We start from the raw sequence: 14883 nt of genomic DNA, 5'->3' as shown, positions 1-14883 counted from the left end.
CGTATTTCATAAAGCTTGATTAGTGTATGCCTGAATTCTGGTGTAATTATCAGTCCTTGTGTATTCAGAGTGTCATATGATTCACATTATTATATTACGTAAACCACTGTTTAGCTAAAATCAAATCAGTATAAACACTCCTGAGGATGCTCGAAACACGTGTTGCGGTTCACCGTTCAATGAAAACCCCACAATGACATTCTACTTCAGGACGTTATAGATTTTCATCAAGTATCGACCAATTGCATCACAAATCTACGAGCATTTGCCCTACTGAGTTCTACTGAGCTGTCTAGCCTACTCCCACCTATTTCAGTAAAAGTTGACACTGTCGACTCCTGCAACAGATTAATTGAGTCGCTGAAGGGCATACAAGAAACATTAAAAGCATTCTACTTCCCAACCACAGCAAATCTATCAATATAAATATCCAAAAATCCCAATCCATTGAGAAACAGTTTTCATTATATTTTTGGGTGCATTTATTTAGGAGTGGGTGAGATCGACTTCAATTGGCCTTGGAGGTGGTTCATATAATCAGTAACGATATTAATGTGAATCCATAATGGATAATGTTAACTTAGTTATCAACAGTAGGCGATAAATGAAACCAGAGGTTTCAATTCTGCAAAATGGATAGGAATTTGTTAGGAATACACAACTATACAGTCAAATAGTATGGAGAGTCTATTTAGCTCTTCAAAAATTCACTTTATATAATCATGTTATTTCCACTAGTACCTAATTCAATACCAATTTATAATTTTGATTGTTTCAACAATCAGTTCTCTATTTACCTATCTATTTGGGATGAATTGGTTTGCCAGGATTCATTGCATTAAATATTTTTCATAATATTCAAGTATTCTACATTCTACTATTCTACATTAAGCGTTAATTGCTAGTGTTGTAATAAATAAATTAGTTTGTGATTAGTGAAATAGTGTTGGAAATAAATTTGTTTAAGACAGTTAATTTCCTAATTTGTTAAAATACTATCTATCACGAAATTTGCTTGTGTGTCAATTCTTTCCATCATAAACGAATATTTTGAAAGATTGGTTTGGATATAAACGTTCGAAGAGAAGATTTTGATATCTCGTCCGTTTTTCCTTCTATCAAGACGATGTTTGTCTCTTCCGGAGCTGCAAGTTTATGCCAACCAGAAGAGCATACTCTCGCAAAGTGATCTAATTAGAGTAGAACGGAATGAAATCAATATACATCTATTGACAGTACCGTGTGGTCTGGTACTTGTTATGGATGTGCGTAGTTGTCAGACAGTATTTTATGAGCTGTGCGAAATATAATCTCACTTGTGAGAGTTGTGAAGTCTTTCTATTAACAACGAGTTAAACATGGTGTCAGGTGTGGGGTCTCTCAATACATATCCTACTTTCTTACCCCTCAGTTTGACTCAGTCATTCCTATGTATTTTATAAGCTGTGAAATAAATAAACTCACTTGTGGAAGTTGTGTAATTAGTCTCCTAATCGACATGCGGTTACATCAGTTTCATTAGCTTGTATTAGTCTGAGGGTTGAGAAAGATCAGTTCTAATAAATTTGGCACTCCTCATTCTTCACAACGTATTCAGTATTTTCAGAAGCAACACTGGTTTCTTTTCAATGATGTGGAAATGCCGAGAATGATGATGAAGCAGTTGTGAATCGCTTTATGTTGATAGATCTAGGCTGAGACACTAAACCGACCGCGAATAAATAAAAGTGTCGGAGCAAGGCAGGCCTTGCTCTTGGTGTTAGGAACCTTTATACTCTACATACAACAACGGTAGACTAATCTAGAAGTCATCATACTAAAAAGCTATGATAGGTTCCTTAGTTCTTGAATTCAGCCTATTGGAATTGAAAAAAAAGTCAGGTTTTTTAAAAACCCAGCGTTAGCAATAACATATATTTGTCTTTCCGCAGGAGCGAAGTGTTCTTCGTTGTTTTGGTATCAGTCTTTTGCTGAAAGAGTTCCAACTTTTTGAAATTTATTGTGAACATCTCACCGACCACTTGGGCTTCTTCTTACTTCTTATAGTCGTGGACCCATGATGACTTTACATCTATCCAGTACCATTCTATTATGCATATAGTCCAATCACAAAAGTCTATGGCTTTCCTGTTGTCGGATGAAGTGTAACTGTCCAACGATCGACTTGAGAAACAAACTCTTATGGAGATGCAATTCCTTCCGATTCTCTTACACTACTGCAAAGACGTAGAGCAAGATCAAAATAGTAAGCATATTTGCAACAGCAACTTTGTTTTTTCCTGCCAGTTCCTATGACCAGATATGTTAGAATTTGTACTGACACTTGCAGAGAGCTCTTCACTGAGTATACTTCTTGTGAGAGGCATTCTTCTACTACAAGGTGAGTATCAAATATACGTCTCTAGGTCTACAAGCTACGAGCTTCACATCTCCTGCGTAATTCTCGCATCGTCCTCTTTTCAGGTCATATCTTGAATTTCATACCAATATCGTACAGGCTCTATTCCACCTAGGGTGAAACCTTTTTTCAGAGGCGTTGAGTTCAGGATCATACATATGAAACAAATAGGTTACTCAATTCCTCCGGTATCTGGGAAAACCATCGTTATAACTTCGATTTTTTGAGTAGATCTTAGCAATTGGAAGATACTGAGCCTGCTGGTGAAGATCATCACGATATGAAAACAAACTCTTTTTTTCTTCATCCTTTAGACGAAACTGAACTTCTTGATATCATCAAGTCCATATCGTCTAAGAACTCTAGTGTTGCGGAATTAATCATTGAGTCCGTAAAAAGTCATTATTATAATGATTAATTTCTTCTCATTTTAATTATGACATTCACCAATATTACACTAGACATAATCTTGATATACATATACATATAATTAATACCAAAAACAGTATTAACTCAGTACATGTCAAAGGTTTTGATACTTACAATAAATTGCCTCATTTAATTAAATCAGCTTCAACCTTAAAAATGTTTAAAACTGAACTACTGCAACAAATGTCTAGCAAATGTAACTGAGTTTGAAACAAATAAGAGGATAAGTCTTGATTTTCAATATTAATTAATTATTTCTCACTTTTAATTTTGTTGTTGTATATTAGGAATGTATCACTATTGTACCGTTAGGATTTTTGGATATGTGAAACTAAATCTCTCATGTAATCATCGTTCGTATCCAAACTCAAACAATACTTACTTATCATGCAGTGAGACGAAGACACGAGCAGAAGTAGTGGTAGAGTAGAAGAAGAAATATGTAAAAGAGTGACATCAAGAGATATATACGACACAGATTATCACCAATTGTCTTACCACCCGACATCTGTGGTTCTCCCAATTGAACGTAAAAAAGGACGTCTTTTTCGTAGCTATCTTCTTCGATGATCGTTATCGAGATTGTTTTCCTGGAAAAAAGGTCAAAGTTAAAACAGAAGTGAAATAACTTCAAATGAATGGATGATGCAATATACATTGCATGAGGTTGGCATTAACAAAATTTATTTGAAAACGATCGAACCATTATAATTTTGTTCTGTAATATTTATAACCTTGAATTCGGTATCAGCAGATTGAGTACACTTTGTTTTTCAATCACGTCTTTGTTCAAGAGTCTCTCCATTCAGGTTGAGAACTGGTATTTCTTTGTAATGAATCAACAGGTTATATCTGAACCGGTTGCGTGGAAGATCATCAAGTATTCTTTGAACTATAAGCAGAGAGAATCTCTTTGACAGATAATTTTGTGGTTCGCTTGATCCAGATTGGTCTAAACACACAAAACTGTGCATAAGAAAACAAGGACCGTTCCAGGTGAAATTTCCCAAACCTCCAATGATGACAGCACTGATGCGATTGAACAGCAACATAGTTTTTTATTTGCATTTGTAAGCAAATGGTTGGTGTCATGCTGACGTGAGAACATTCAGAATTTGCATCATCGATGTGTTCTACTTCATGGGTTACCTTCCTGAATATTTCCTCATACTGGAGTTTCCGTGCTGCAAACTTCCTTTTGTAAGAGTCACAATTTGTCATGTCCGCCAATAACTCATCTTCAGTAGCATCACTCTGCAGGAAGTCCTGGTACACTTTATCATCTACAACTTGTAGGTCCTCTATCTTTGCTTGAATTAAGTCGTAACATATATGTATCTGCTGATTATCGCGTGGGGTTGCTGACATTAATTTTTCGAGATCAGATGTTAGTAACGTAAATGATCTACGTGAAACGGAACGATGCTTTTTATTACCTTCCATACCTTTACTTCGGAAAGAACAGTAAGTACTTGAAAGGTAATCTGAAGAGTCTCAATGACAATTGTCCTGTCACGGTCGCCAAAAAATGTAGAGTCCAGAAGAAAAAACTACCCGTTCAACTCCGGTTTTCTCAGTTCAATGGAAATTGTCAAATGAGTATCTACTGTTCGTACAGCGATTACTACAAACCCCAACAACAATACGATTTATCGGCAAAAACTTTTTTACTTTTTATTGACGTTAGTATATTAGCAAAAATTGACAACTCTTCTGACAGACATACTATTTTCACTAGTTCGGACTTCCTTTGTCTACTAAGAGGCCATTGAATGTTCGCATTGCCGAGCACAAGAAGCACAAACAGCGAGGAGAAACCAGCAAATCAGGAATAGCAGACCATGTTTGGACCCATCAACACAACATCGAGTAGTCCCAAGCTGAGATCTTGCACAGAGAGGAACATTGGTTTAGGAGAAAATTTAAGGAAGCCGCATACATGTTGTCCAACAACGTATTCAGCCAGGCCAGCGTGGAAATACGAAACATATGGAAACCCATCATCAAACGAAAAATGGCCAACTCCCGCCAAAAACGGCCATCTCTCACGGAATCAGTGAAGCGGAAAATGGAAAGCAGAGAAAGTGAAAGTATTTCAACGACCTATAAATAGTCATCTCTCGAAGGAATCAGTCCAGTCATCACCCAAAGACGATTGTAGATACCAACAATCGAAACGTCGTGAACTAACGTGACTTGGAATCTCTACACTTTTTTATTATTTTCTTTTTTCATTCCTCTAATTTTTATTTATTCAATTATTATATTTTTACTTGTAGGTTATTTCACTATCATTTCATTTAAGGTTTATTGTTGCTCAATATAATTGTTATTTTCAGCTATTCTTTTTTAATTATTCTTTTTTACTTGTTTCAGGGATTTCAAATCATTTTATATAGTAGACAATGGAAGTCCGAACTAATGAAATTCATCACGAAACATTGTCAATCACCTTCAAACATACTATTTTCAATATAAAAAAGTATTATACAGGGTGGTTTGTGACAAAACTCAAAATATATTTCTCAACATTTTCATAACAGTTGGCTTCATTTATATATTTGCAATCAATACTTTCGTTTCATTAGTTTCTGATTTCTACTGTTAAGTGATAATCCTAGGATGTTTCAACAGTTTTTTCCGTTCTAATGTTCTGTGTTTTTGTACTCTATAGATTGACGCTGCTATTTTTTCCCAAATTCGAATTTTTCGCCTTTTCTCACTACATAATGTCATTAAGCGATTTTTGGCCAATTTTTGGATAAACGTGGAAGTATGTATATATTTGAAGACTACCAAATATCGAGAAGCTTGGATGGTTTTCGGATCCACTAGTCTTGCGAGGTTTCTTGAATGGACCTTCTAGGGTATTTTATATCTGACGGTAATTGTATATGCTATATAGATATTTAGATAGGTAGTAATTCCCAGATGAGATGGAGGCTATATTAATGTTTAGCTCACTCTTACTGAAGCAAGGTGATCATATACGTCATGGATAGCCTTCGCAAGTGGGTGGTTCGTGAAATTATTCTTGATTGGAAGAATGAAAACCAGGGAGTATGTGCATATGTCTATACCTTGATTTCCCATAGTAAACGAATTCAGGGGTTGTGAAATGGAGAAAAGTTCATCTGTATGAATAGTGACAGAGGGTGGAAGTAGAAAAATCTTGATTGTTCTGCTGAATATTGTTACAGAGTATCCACTATCAGTTTCACATTTCGAAACATCAGTACGTGAGATTTCATCGTATTTGTTTGAACTCTAGACATGCTTGTCTTAGAAGCAGCTTGCTGGTTTCATTTTTCTTTTGGTAGAAAGTAAGTGAGAGGTTGATTTTGAAAAGAGATTTTTCTTAGGGGAAGATATCGGAATGAGGTTGGTAATTGAAGAATCGGCATCACTGAGTGGGGGTTGAAGAATTTGCAACGAAGACGTCAAATTTACAGATCTGATGGATATTGAAGAGTTTTGGAGTAGTACCTTGCGAACTGGATTATTGGGGTTAGTGGAGACTTCGGCAGAAAATGGGAGTAGTAGCTTCTGTCGTCGTAGTCATGAAGGAAGTTTGTTGGCTTATATGCATCAGCAGTTGACGTTGTTGTTGTTTTTCTGATATACTGCGTCCAGTTCAGTGCGCTTTCCAATATGAGTTATGTATTGCTAGGCAATACATTTTGGTATCAAGTACTGTAATGTTCGATTTAGCAGACGCAAATGAGTAAAGGGTGAGATGATTGACTGGGTGATACTATACGCAGATGATACGACTCCAGCAGAGGATATGACCAGCCTAAAAGAGCTTCAAGATAAATGAAATATACTATCTACTGAATTAACTGAATGCTACACGAGTTAATGATAGTAATCTCAGATAAAACTGTATGAATGCAATGTTTTTGAAACACATCCGTATGTATAGTAATGAGTGATTTTTTGCTGGTATCTTTTTGGCAACACTGTTTTTGACAGATCACGCGTGAATCGTGTCTTGTGTCATAGTCAAACTTGTTCAGTTTGGTCTATAATTTAACCATGAATCGACTTACGAATGAACAACGCTTGCATATTATTGAATTTCATCATCAAAATTCACTCGGTGAAGAAAGTGCATCGTGCAATTCTTCCAATTTATGGGTAGTTTCTACTGAGAGAGCTATTCGGAAGCTTGTGACTAAATTTTGAACCCAGTTTACATTATTGGATATTAAACCACCAACACGCATACGTAGAGTGAGGACCGAAGGAAATATTGCGGCTGTATCCGCCAGTGTTCGTGATGACTGTGAAATGTCGATTCGCCGACGTTCGCAGCAATTGGGCCTCTGTTACTCCACTACATGGAAAATTTTGCGAAAGGATTTGGTTGTAAAAACTCATAACATACAGCTGGTGCAAGAATTGAAGCCACACGACCTCCCACAATGTCTTAACATTTGGTGAATGGGCGCTGGCAAAGTTGAAGGAAGATCCACATTTTTATCGAAAAATTGTGTTCAGCGACGAAGTCACTGTTTGGTGTGGATTATGGGTCGGTGGCATCATCGGGCCGTACTCCTTCAAAGACGACAATGGCCGGAACGTTACTGTGAATGACGAGCTCTACTGTGTGATGTTTGACGACCTTTTTGTTGCCCAAAATGAAAGAATTGGACATGCCTGAGACGTGGTTTTAACAAGACGGTGCCACATGCCACACGGCACCCGAAACAATGGCCCAATTAAGAGTCGTTTTCGGTGAACAGTTTATCCCACATTTGGGGCCCGTCAATTGGCCGCCTAGATAATGTGATTTAACGCCTTTGGATTATTTCTTGTGGTGTCGTGTAAAGGCTCATGTCTACAGGAATAAACCAGCAACGACAGACGCTCTGACAGCCAATATTGAAGCATTTATATGTGAAATACCGGTCGATATGTTAGAGAGAGTGTGCCAAAATTGGACCTTGCACATGGGCCATCTGAAGCGGAGCCTCGGGCAACATTTGCATGAAATCATCTTCAAACATTGAATTATATTGATCGTTCTTTCGATTCCAACAAAGATTTCATCAATGTTTTCAAATTTTTTGTGTTGTTTTGAAAATAAAATCCTATACCTCGTAAAAAATCACCCTATAGTATCTCAAAATTACAACTACAGTACAAGAAGGGGTGACCCAAACATAATTTATCACTTTTTGGAAACAGTCTGTCTCTTACAATAATCAAATTTTCCAATAATCTTCCAGATCATTTGAGAGAAATTTGACATGGCAATCTTTTCAAATCTCAAATGAAAAAGTATGTGCAGAAAATCTGTTTTCATAATATTATTGAATTTCTGAACTTCAAAACATAGATCTGTGAAATTAATATGTATATATTTCAACTCTCCATTTAATGCACACATGTATTGCATTGGTATACAAAACTTTCAATTCACAAGCTTCTTTAAGAATTTAAATAGATTTTGACCTAGACAATTACGTTGATAAGTACTTTGATATTCATTGTATTTTGTATGTATATATGTCTGTATTGATAATCATATATATAATCATATATAATGTTGATAATCAAAAGCATATTTTGTCTGATTCATCCTATATTTAATAAAAAATATTATTATTTTGCTTTACTTTAACTCAAGAAATCCAATATTAGCAGCAACTTCACGTTAACAAGATATTCTTCCGCTTTCACAAACTACTATAAGCCTACACTTTTGGCGATGCTCCGGAATTTTTCCGGTGTATTCGAGCTTCCAATCAAGAAAAGACGTAACGTAATACTTCTCAACTTCCCTCAATCGGAGCTGCTCTCCGGGGCGTAACTAAAAGTTTACCATTCGTCTTTTTCTGAAACACAATCGGATCGGGAAAGTGGGAAAATCTACTGAATCATTCCGGGAAAGATAAAAGTTGTCGGCACTGAAAATGCCAAAAGACGGAGAGAGAGGTACGAAATCATATCGGATTTGTGGGAGTTCCGAAGTTCTGTATCCACTTGTGAATTGTGCGTCGCTCGATAAGAAAGTTCTTTTCAAGAATAGTTTGGAATGTACTCGTAGATCAATAGTGTTACTATTTGATAATAATAATAGTAAATAGGCTTCATTCATAATACAAAAACAACACATAGATAAATGTGTCGGTAGACTTGTTGAATGTTTGTAATTGATAAATCGTATATTATATTATTGAACTAACTTCTTGTTAGGAGATTCTGTAATGTTCCGAAAATCATCTTCTGCTTGTTTCATCAAATTTATTATAATCACAAAAGTGGTGATACTTTTACGTTATATGCTCACTGTCAACAGTACATATATCGCACAACCGCACAGTGAACACTGAGTCATGCCCGAGATACGACTAGCGCTGTTTGTTAGATTGAGGAGAAAGAGAAGCCAGACATACCGACGGTGTTATGCGTTACGTTACCAAGCGTTGTATTCTTCCATAAGAAGTTATCACTTCAAAAAGTTACAGGAGATTCTGGTACTCATTGGCGAGGTCTAGCTCAGAGCTACTCGAACTCAACCAACAAGCACCACCCTATAATGATTGATGCAATTAACGGTGATGATAGCACGACAAGAGAAAAATAAATGAAAATATTAGTAGGTGATCATCCTCTGAAGAGTTGATGAATCAAATTGATCCGTTGCGAATTTATTATTGATTTGTTCAATAAGCAAAAATTGTCATTACTGACTATCGTAGATATAATTTTCATACTTGTGATATACTGTTTGGAACCTTTGGTGTAGTAATGAATATTACTGGAGTTTTTTCCCAACACCAAATCGTTATTTTTACACCTCGACACACCTCGACACTAAAACAGTTTTATCTTCCTCTTGAAGATGATCACTTGGTGATCGAAACACGAGTCGAGGTGTAAAAATAACGATTTGGTGTTGGGAAAAAACTCCAGTAATATTCATAATTTTCATGACAAAATGATTAGGTCTTTCGCGGTCGAAGTTTTAAGTGTCACTATTTTTCGGGTTTGAAGACCGTATATTTGTGGAATTTCTTTCTGACCTTTCGCTAGAGCTGGTGGTTAGCTTTCCCAGAGGTTTATACATCCTGGATATTACAGCTTCGCAACGCCTGTGTATGTTGACTCCTCAGGTAGTTTGGTGTGATAATACTTGATTCTGGATTTGGTGAATTGTCAATAATCTTCGTTAACTCTTTCCCACTTGCCGTCATGCTGTTTGCTATTCTCGAACTTCTTAGAATGTGATTCCATATTCGATTGAGATTCACAGCTTCTATTTCTTGCTGAAATCATTCGTGTGTTTGCGGATTTCTATGGTTTTCCGTACCACTTTGATTTTCAATCCCATGGAGCCTTTGGTAGTTCCGATGTATACCTCCCCACAAGTGCATGGTATGCGATAAACTCCTGCTGCTGATAATGGGTCACATTTGTTCTACCTCCTGAGGCTCTGTTGTATCTTCTTGGTGATTTTGAAAATCGTTTTAATGTTGTGCTCTCCCAAGAGTTTTTCAATTATGTCTGTGACCCTAGAGGTATAAGGATGATACGCGCATGCTACCGTTTGAGCCTTTTCCCTGTTTTGATCCGTAGAACTCTTCAGTTCCATGGCTTTGTTGATCTCGGGTACACTGTTTCTATTCGATATCAAGATCACTTGAAGATGTTTCACCTTGTGGCTACGTTACGTGGATCACATTTTCGTCATCTGGAAACATGAAAGGGACGCTCTGAACCTTTTTCTAGACCACTTGAATGCTCAACACCCAAGCATCAAGTTCACCATGGAGGCTGGACAGGAGCAGCGGACAGCATTTCTAGATGTACTAATCGAACGATTTGTTTCTAGAATAACCCACAAAGTGTCCAAAAACCTACGCTCACAGATAGGTAGCTGCACGCACTATCAAACCACCATCCGAGTCAAAAGAGGGGAGTCATCTCCACTCTAACGGAACGAGCTCAAAGAATATGTGGACCAGAACATCCAGAGGAAGAACTGGAACATCTTCAATTGACCTTGAGATCGAAAGGATACAGTGTACCCGAGACCAACAAAGCCATGAAACTGAAGAGTTCTACGGTTCAGAACGGGTAGAAAGCTCAGATGGTTGCTTGCGCGTATCTACCTAATTGGAAAACTCTCGGGGAAACACAACAAATGGTGTTCAAATACACCAAGAAGGTACAAGGAAGTTTCAGGTCGGCTAAAGACACAAGGGACCCACTATCAGCAGCAGGGGTTTATCGCATACCGTGCACTTGTGGGAAGATATACGTCAAAACCACCATAAGATCCATGGGAACAAGGCTGGAGGAGTTTCGAAGAAACGGCAGACTAGGCCAAACGGACAAGCCAGCTGTAACAGAACACGCACCCAGTGGAGGAAACCACGTGATTCTGTTTGACAACACGGAACTAATTGCCACCGACCAGTGATTGGTACGGGAGGCAATAGAAATCCATAAACACACGGATAATTTCAACAAAAAACAAGAAGTCATCTAGATGTATAAACCTCTGAGGAAATTAGCCAATCGCACCAGCGAAACGTCACGAAAAAATTTCAAAAATCCATTGCTTTCAAACCCGGAAAATACGTGACACTATGATTTTCATATTTACTTTACATTCCTGGTAAAAAACATTCAGATATATTGAAACAACGACGATTTTCTTTGGAGTCTTCCCGGACTGGGATCCCAAAGCCTCAATTTTCTTGACTACGTCCATACCCTCTTCAACGGCACCGAAGACAACGTGCCTGTTGTCCAACCAAGACGTTTTGACGGTGGTAATGAAGAATTGAGATCCGTTGGTGTCAGGTCCGGCATTGGTCATGGACATGACTCCACCATACAGAGTCTCACTGGCCCTGTATCTTAGTATCCCTTGACATACCTGACCTTCACTCTTATTGGTTCAGGATTTACTTGTCAAACAGTTTTCCTGGTAGATTTTTCCAGGGCCTCAATAGCGGCCCCAAGCAATCTCCTCTTTTATGTTTTGTACCCAAAAGCCCAATTCACCACTGAATCAATTCCAATTTACCATCCACTTGATATTGTTAGTAGCTTTATCTATTTTATCGCCTCAAGCCTGTGATATATGGGAATTACCAGCCTTGCTTATTTGTATATCCATCAAATTAATTAGTCTTCAAGTTGAATTTCTCAGAACTAATGCCAGATTGCTGTTTAATATGAGCTAGAACATTTATGCTTCACTGATAATATTTCCAGGTTAATATCAGAGCTCCAGACATACTCAAATCTATTTCATTTTGAATATCCTTCACTCGTCCTAACACGAGGTTTCGCAAGATCCACACTCAAGTTCACTACGAAGTAATTACCCAGAAAGTAATATCAAGTAAAGCAGCTGTGGTAAGTGTAACTTCAGAAACCCTTTAATCAACCCTTTCCAACCTCTTGAATATTATTAAAGATGTCACAGAAGACAAGGATGGGCTTTGCTGTTAGGGATCGTAATTTCAGTTTTATGTGAATACTAATTATTATCCGCGGCTTCGCACACGTCGAATTTGGTTTGCAACTTCAAAACTGACGAAATTTTATATAATTTTTGAACTCCTATTTTTTTCATGGGGGTGGAAATTCCTGATTCCCTTTTTTGATGCTTATTTACGTTATACAAAGAACCTACCTGCATATTTCAAGATTCTAGGTTCAGTAGCTTCGACTGTACGTTAATATAAGAGCGGGCAAGAGCTAGTAATTACTTTGAAAATACAGTAACTGAATATTCGCAAAACTATCACAACCATCAATGACGTCTGCCCGCGTTCGGGTCTCATTTTTGGCGATGTCGCTTCATTGCTTAGACCGCCCCTCTACCTCCACGCTTCGACCCCCGTCGTCTTATAGTAGACGAGTACAGTAGAGTAGACGTACAGTCGAGTTGCTCATTTAGGGGTATATTTTTCTGGTTTTTAATTGATTTGCTTGATTTCCATGGCTTCCAACAAATTCATTTTCTTCCCTCTATTACATATGTGTAGGATTTTGAGGATATCTTTATTGTGTTTTATCTTGTGTTTTGATTCTTGAAGATGTTCATACATTGTAGATATTTTGTCCAAACAGACGTGTTCATGCAGCCTTATGCCAAAATTTCTACCGGTTTGGCCTGTATATGCTGCAAAGCATTCGCCACACTCTATTCTATATAAACCTGATTTTTTCATTCTATCCAGTTTAGGTTTTGCATCAAAATTATTATCACTTATGAAAGCTATTGATATTTTGTATTTTGAGAAATAATTTTGAATATTTGTTGGAAGTTTGCCTGCGTAGTTGGTGCTACTATACTGGACTAAATTGTGTTCTCGACAGTTTGGGTACAATATATACCCTTAAATGAGCAACTCGATTTATGTAGGTTTCCTCTCATGAATTTATAAGTTTAACCAACCCCAAGAATTTTCAGTGATGAATTTAAAAGTTGGCATCCAACTACTTATCAAATACCTGTCCAAACTCCTGATAAATACCGAGTTTTCAAACTTCACATCGCAGCTTTATACTTGATAATGGGGTCAAACCCGAAACCGGTCATATAAATAAAATCAACCACTGATAAATCATTAAAGTTCTTCAATCATGATTACCTAGAGCATATTCTATCAATTCTACATCAATATTACAATGTCAGTTTCTGAGAAAACATGTTCAGTAATGGTGATCTATTTAAATTCATTGGTCACTTATTAATTTCTATGGCATCCAAATAATTAAGGTCAGAACCTTTATTTTCTGTGTTGAATTTTCAAAAGATGATTTGAATATGTTGAATTTGTTTTCTCGTTTACTTAGCTCATATGATGTTCTATGATGCGATTCCCAAACATTCTGCCAGTTTAACCAATACATACTTTGGTACAAGTTCCACAATTTGAATTATATACCCCTGGTTTCTTGAATTGGGATGTTTTGTCATCATCATTTTTACTTAACTTTCACAATGCATCACCTGTTCTATATGCAGTTTCAATATATTGTTCAATCAAAAATGAAGCCACTTTTTTGTCAAAAATATGTTTAAGTTTTGAATTTTTGATTATCTGACTCATCAGTTGGAAAAACCTCCCGAATTGTCGTAGACCGTAGACTTTTTTTGAAAAGTTTTCTGTTTATTAGTTCAGCTTCAAATCAGTTGTTTACTGCAATTTGCTTAATGATAATCAAAACTCATTCCTTACCTCCTACGCAATGCAAAATGATCAGTCGCGATCTTTTGTTTGCAGGTAAGTTAAGCGTACACATTCTTGAACCATCAGTCAACCCTTTCGTAACTGTGTCGTGAGTGTCATACCAAGTTTCGTTCAAATTAAATAATTTGCCGTTGTCATTATCTAGTTATTTTTGTCTATATTTAGTTATTTTTGAATCTAAATCCTAGTTTATTTATCCAATTCTGAAGAGTTTTGTCACAGCAGCTCACGTTATAGCCGGAAGTATTCAATTTCTTCCTTATGATTTCAGTTGTAGGAATCTCGTTTCCATTGCTACAGTCGTAAATTTTTTTTCGATGATTTTATAAGATGAACATCTAAAGGTTTTGGTAATCCTGTATCACATCGCGTCTTGCGTTCATAAAATTTGTGTTTGACTATTTCACGTACAATTGAAAAAGGAATTTCAGTCAAATCTGATGTTGCTTGTAATATTTTATTTCTTTGGAAACCAAACTTTGAAACAACATTCAAATGATTATCTGACTTATCAGTTGGAAAAACCTCCCGAATTGCTTTTGCGAAGACTTTTAATTGGTAGGGTTTTGTTTATTAATTCAGCTTAATTTGCTTAATGATATTGAGTTATTTAATAAAATTATCTATTGAAAGAGAAACGTTGACTAATCTATGAATCATGATATTATAAGATGCTTTTTTGTGTGGGTACGGATGGGTAGAAATTGACTTGAGTTTGAATTGTCTCATTCTTCTTCAATAGTGAATTTAATGTTTTCATGAATTTTGTTAATATCCCTATGAAAGATATCTAATTGTCTCTCAGTACCTGTGACATACCAAAACGTC

The 14883-nt window shown here is 36.7% G+C and overlaps 1 protein-coding gene across 2 annotated transcripts in view; it reads right to left on the bottom strand.

The window, feature by feature from the left end:
- Calx (sodium/calcium exchanger 3) overlaps positions 1-14883 on the bottom strand; it is a 176433-nt gene that overhangs the window by 47050 nt on the left and 114500 nt on the right. For both annotated transcript variants that reach the window (XM_074181383.1, XM_074181382.1), the window contains exon 3: positions 3326-3417. In XM_074181383.1, coding sequence (XP_074037484.1) covers positions 3326-3417 — 92 coding nt within the window. The remainder of the gene's footprint in view (positions 1-3325; positions 3418-14883) is intronic.

This window comes from Leptinotarsa decemlineata, unplaced genomic scaffold (assembly GCF_025532065.1).
Source record: "Leptinotarsa decemlineata unplaced genomic scaffold, Ldec_3_MD MMD2_tig00026307_RagTag_RagTag, whole genome shotgun sequence".
Classification (NCBI taxonomy): domain Eukaryota; kingdom Metazoa; phylum Arthropoda; class Insecta; order Coleoptera; family Chrysomelidae; genus Leptinotarsa; species Leptinotarsa decemlineata.
This window is presented reverse-complemented; position numbering and strand designations above follow the sequence as displayed.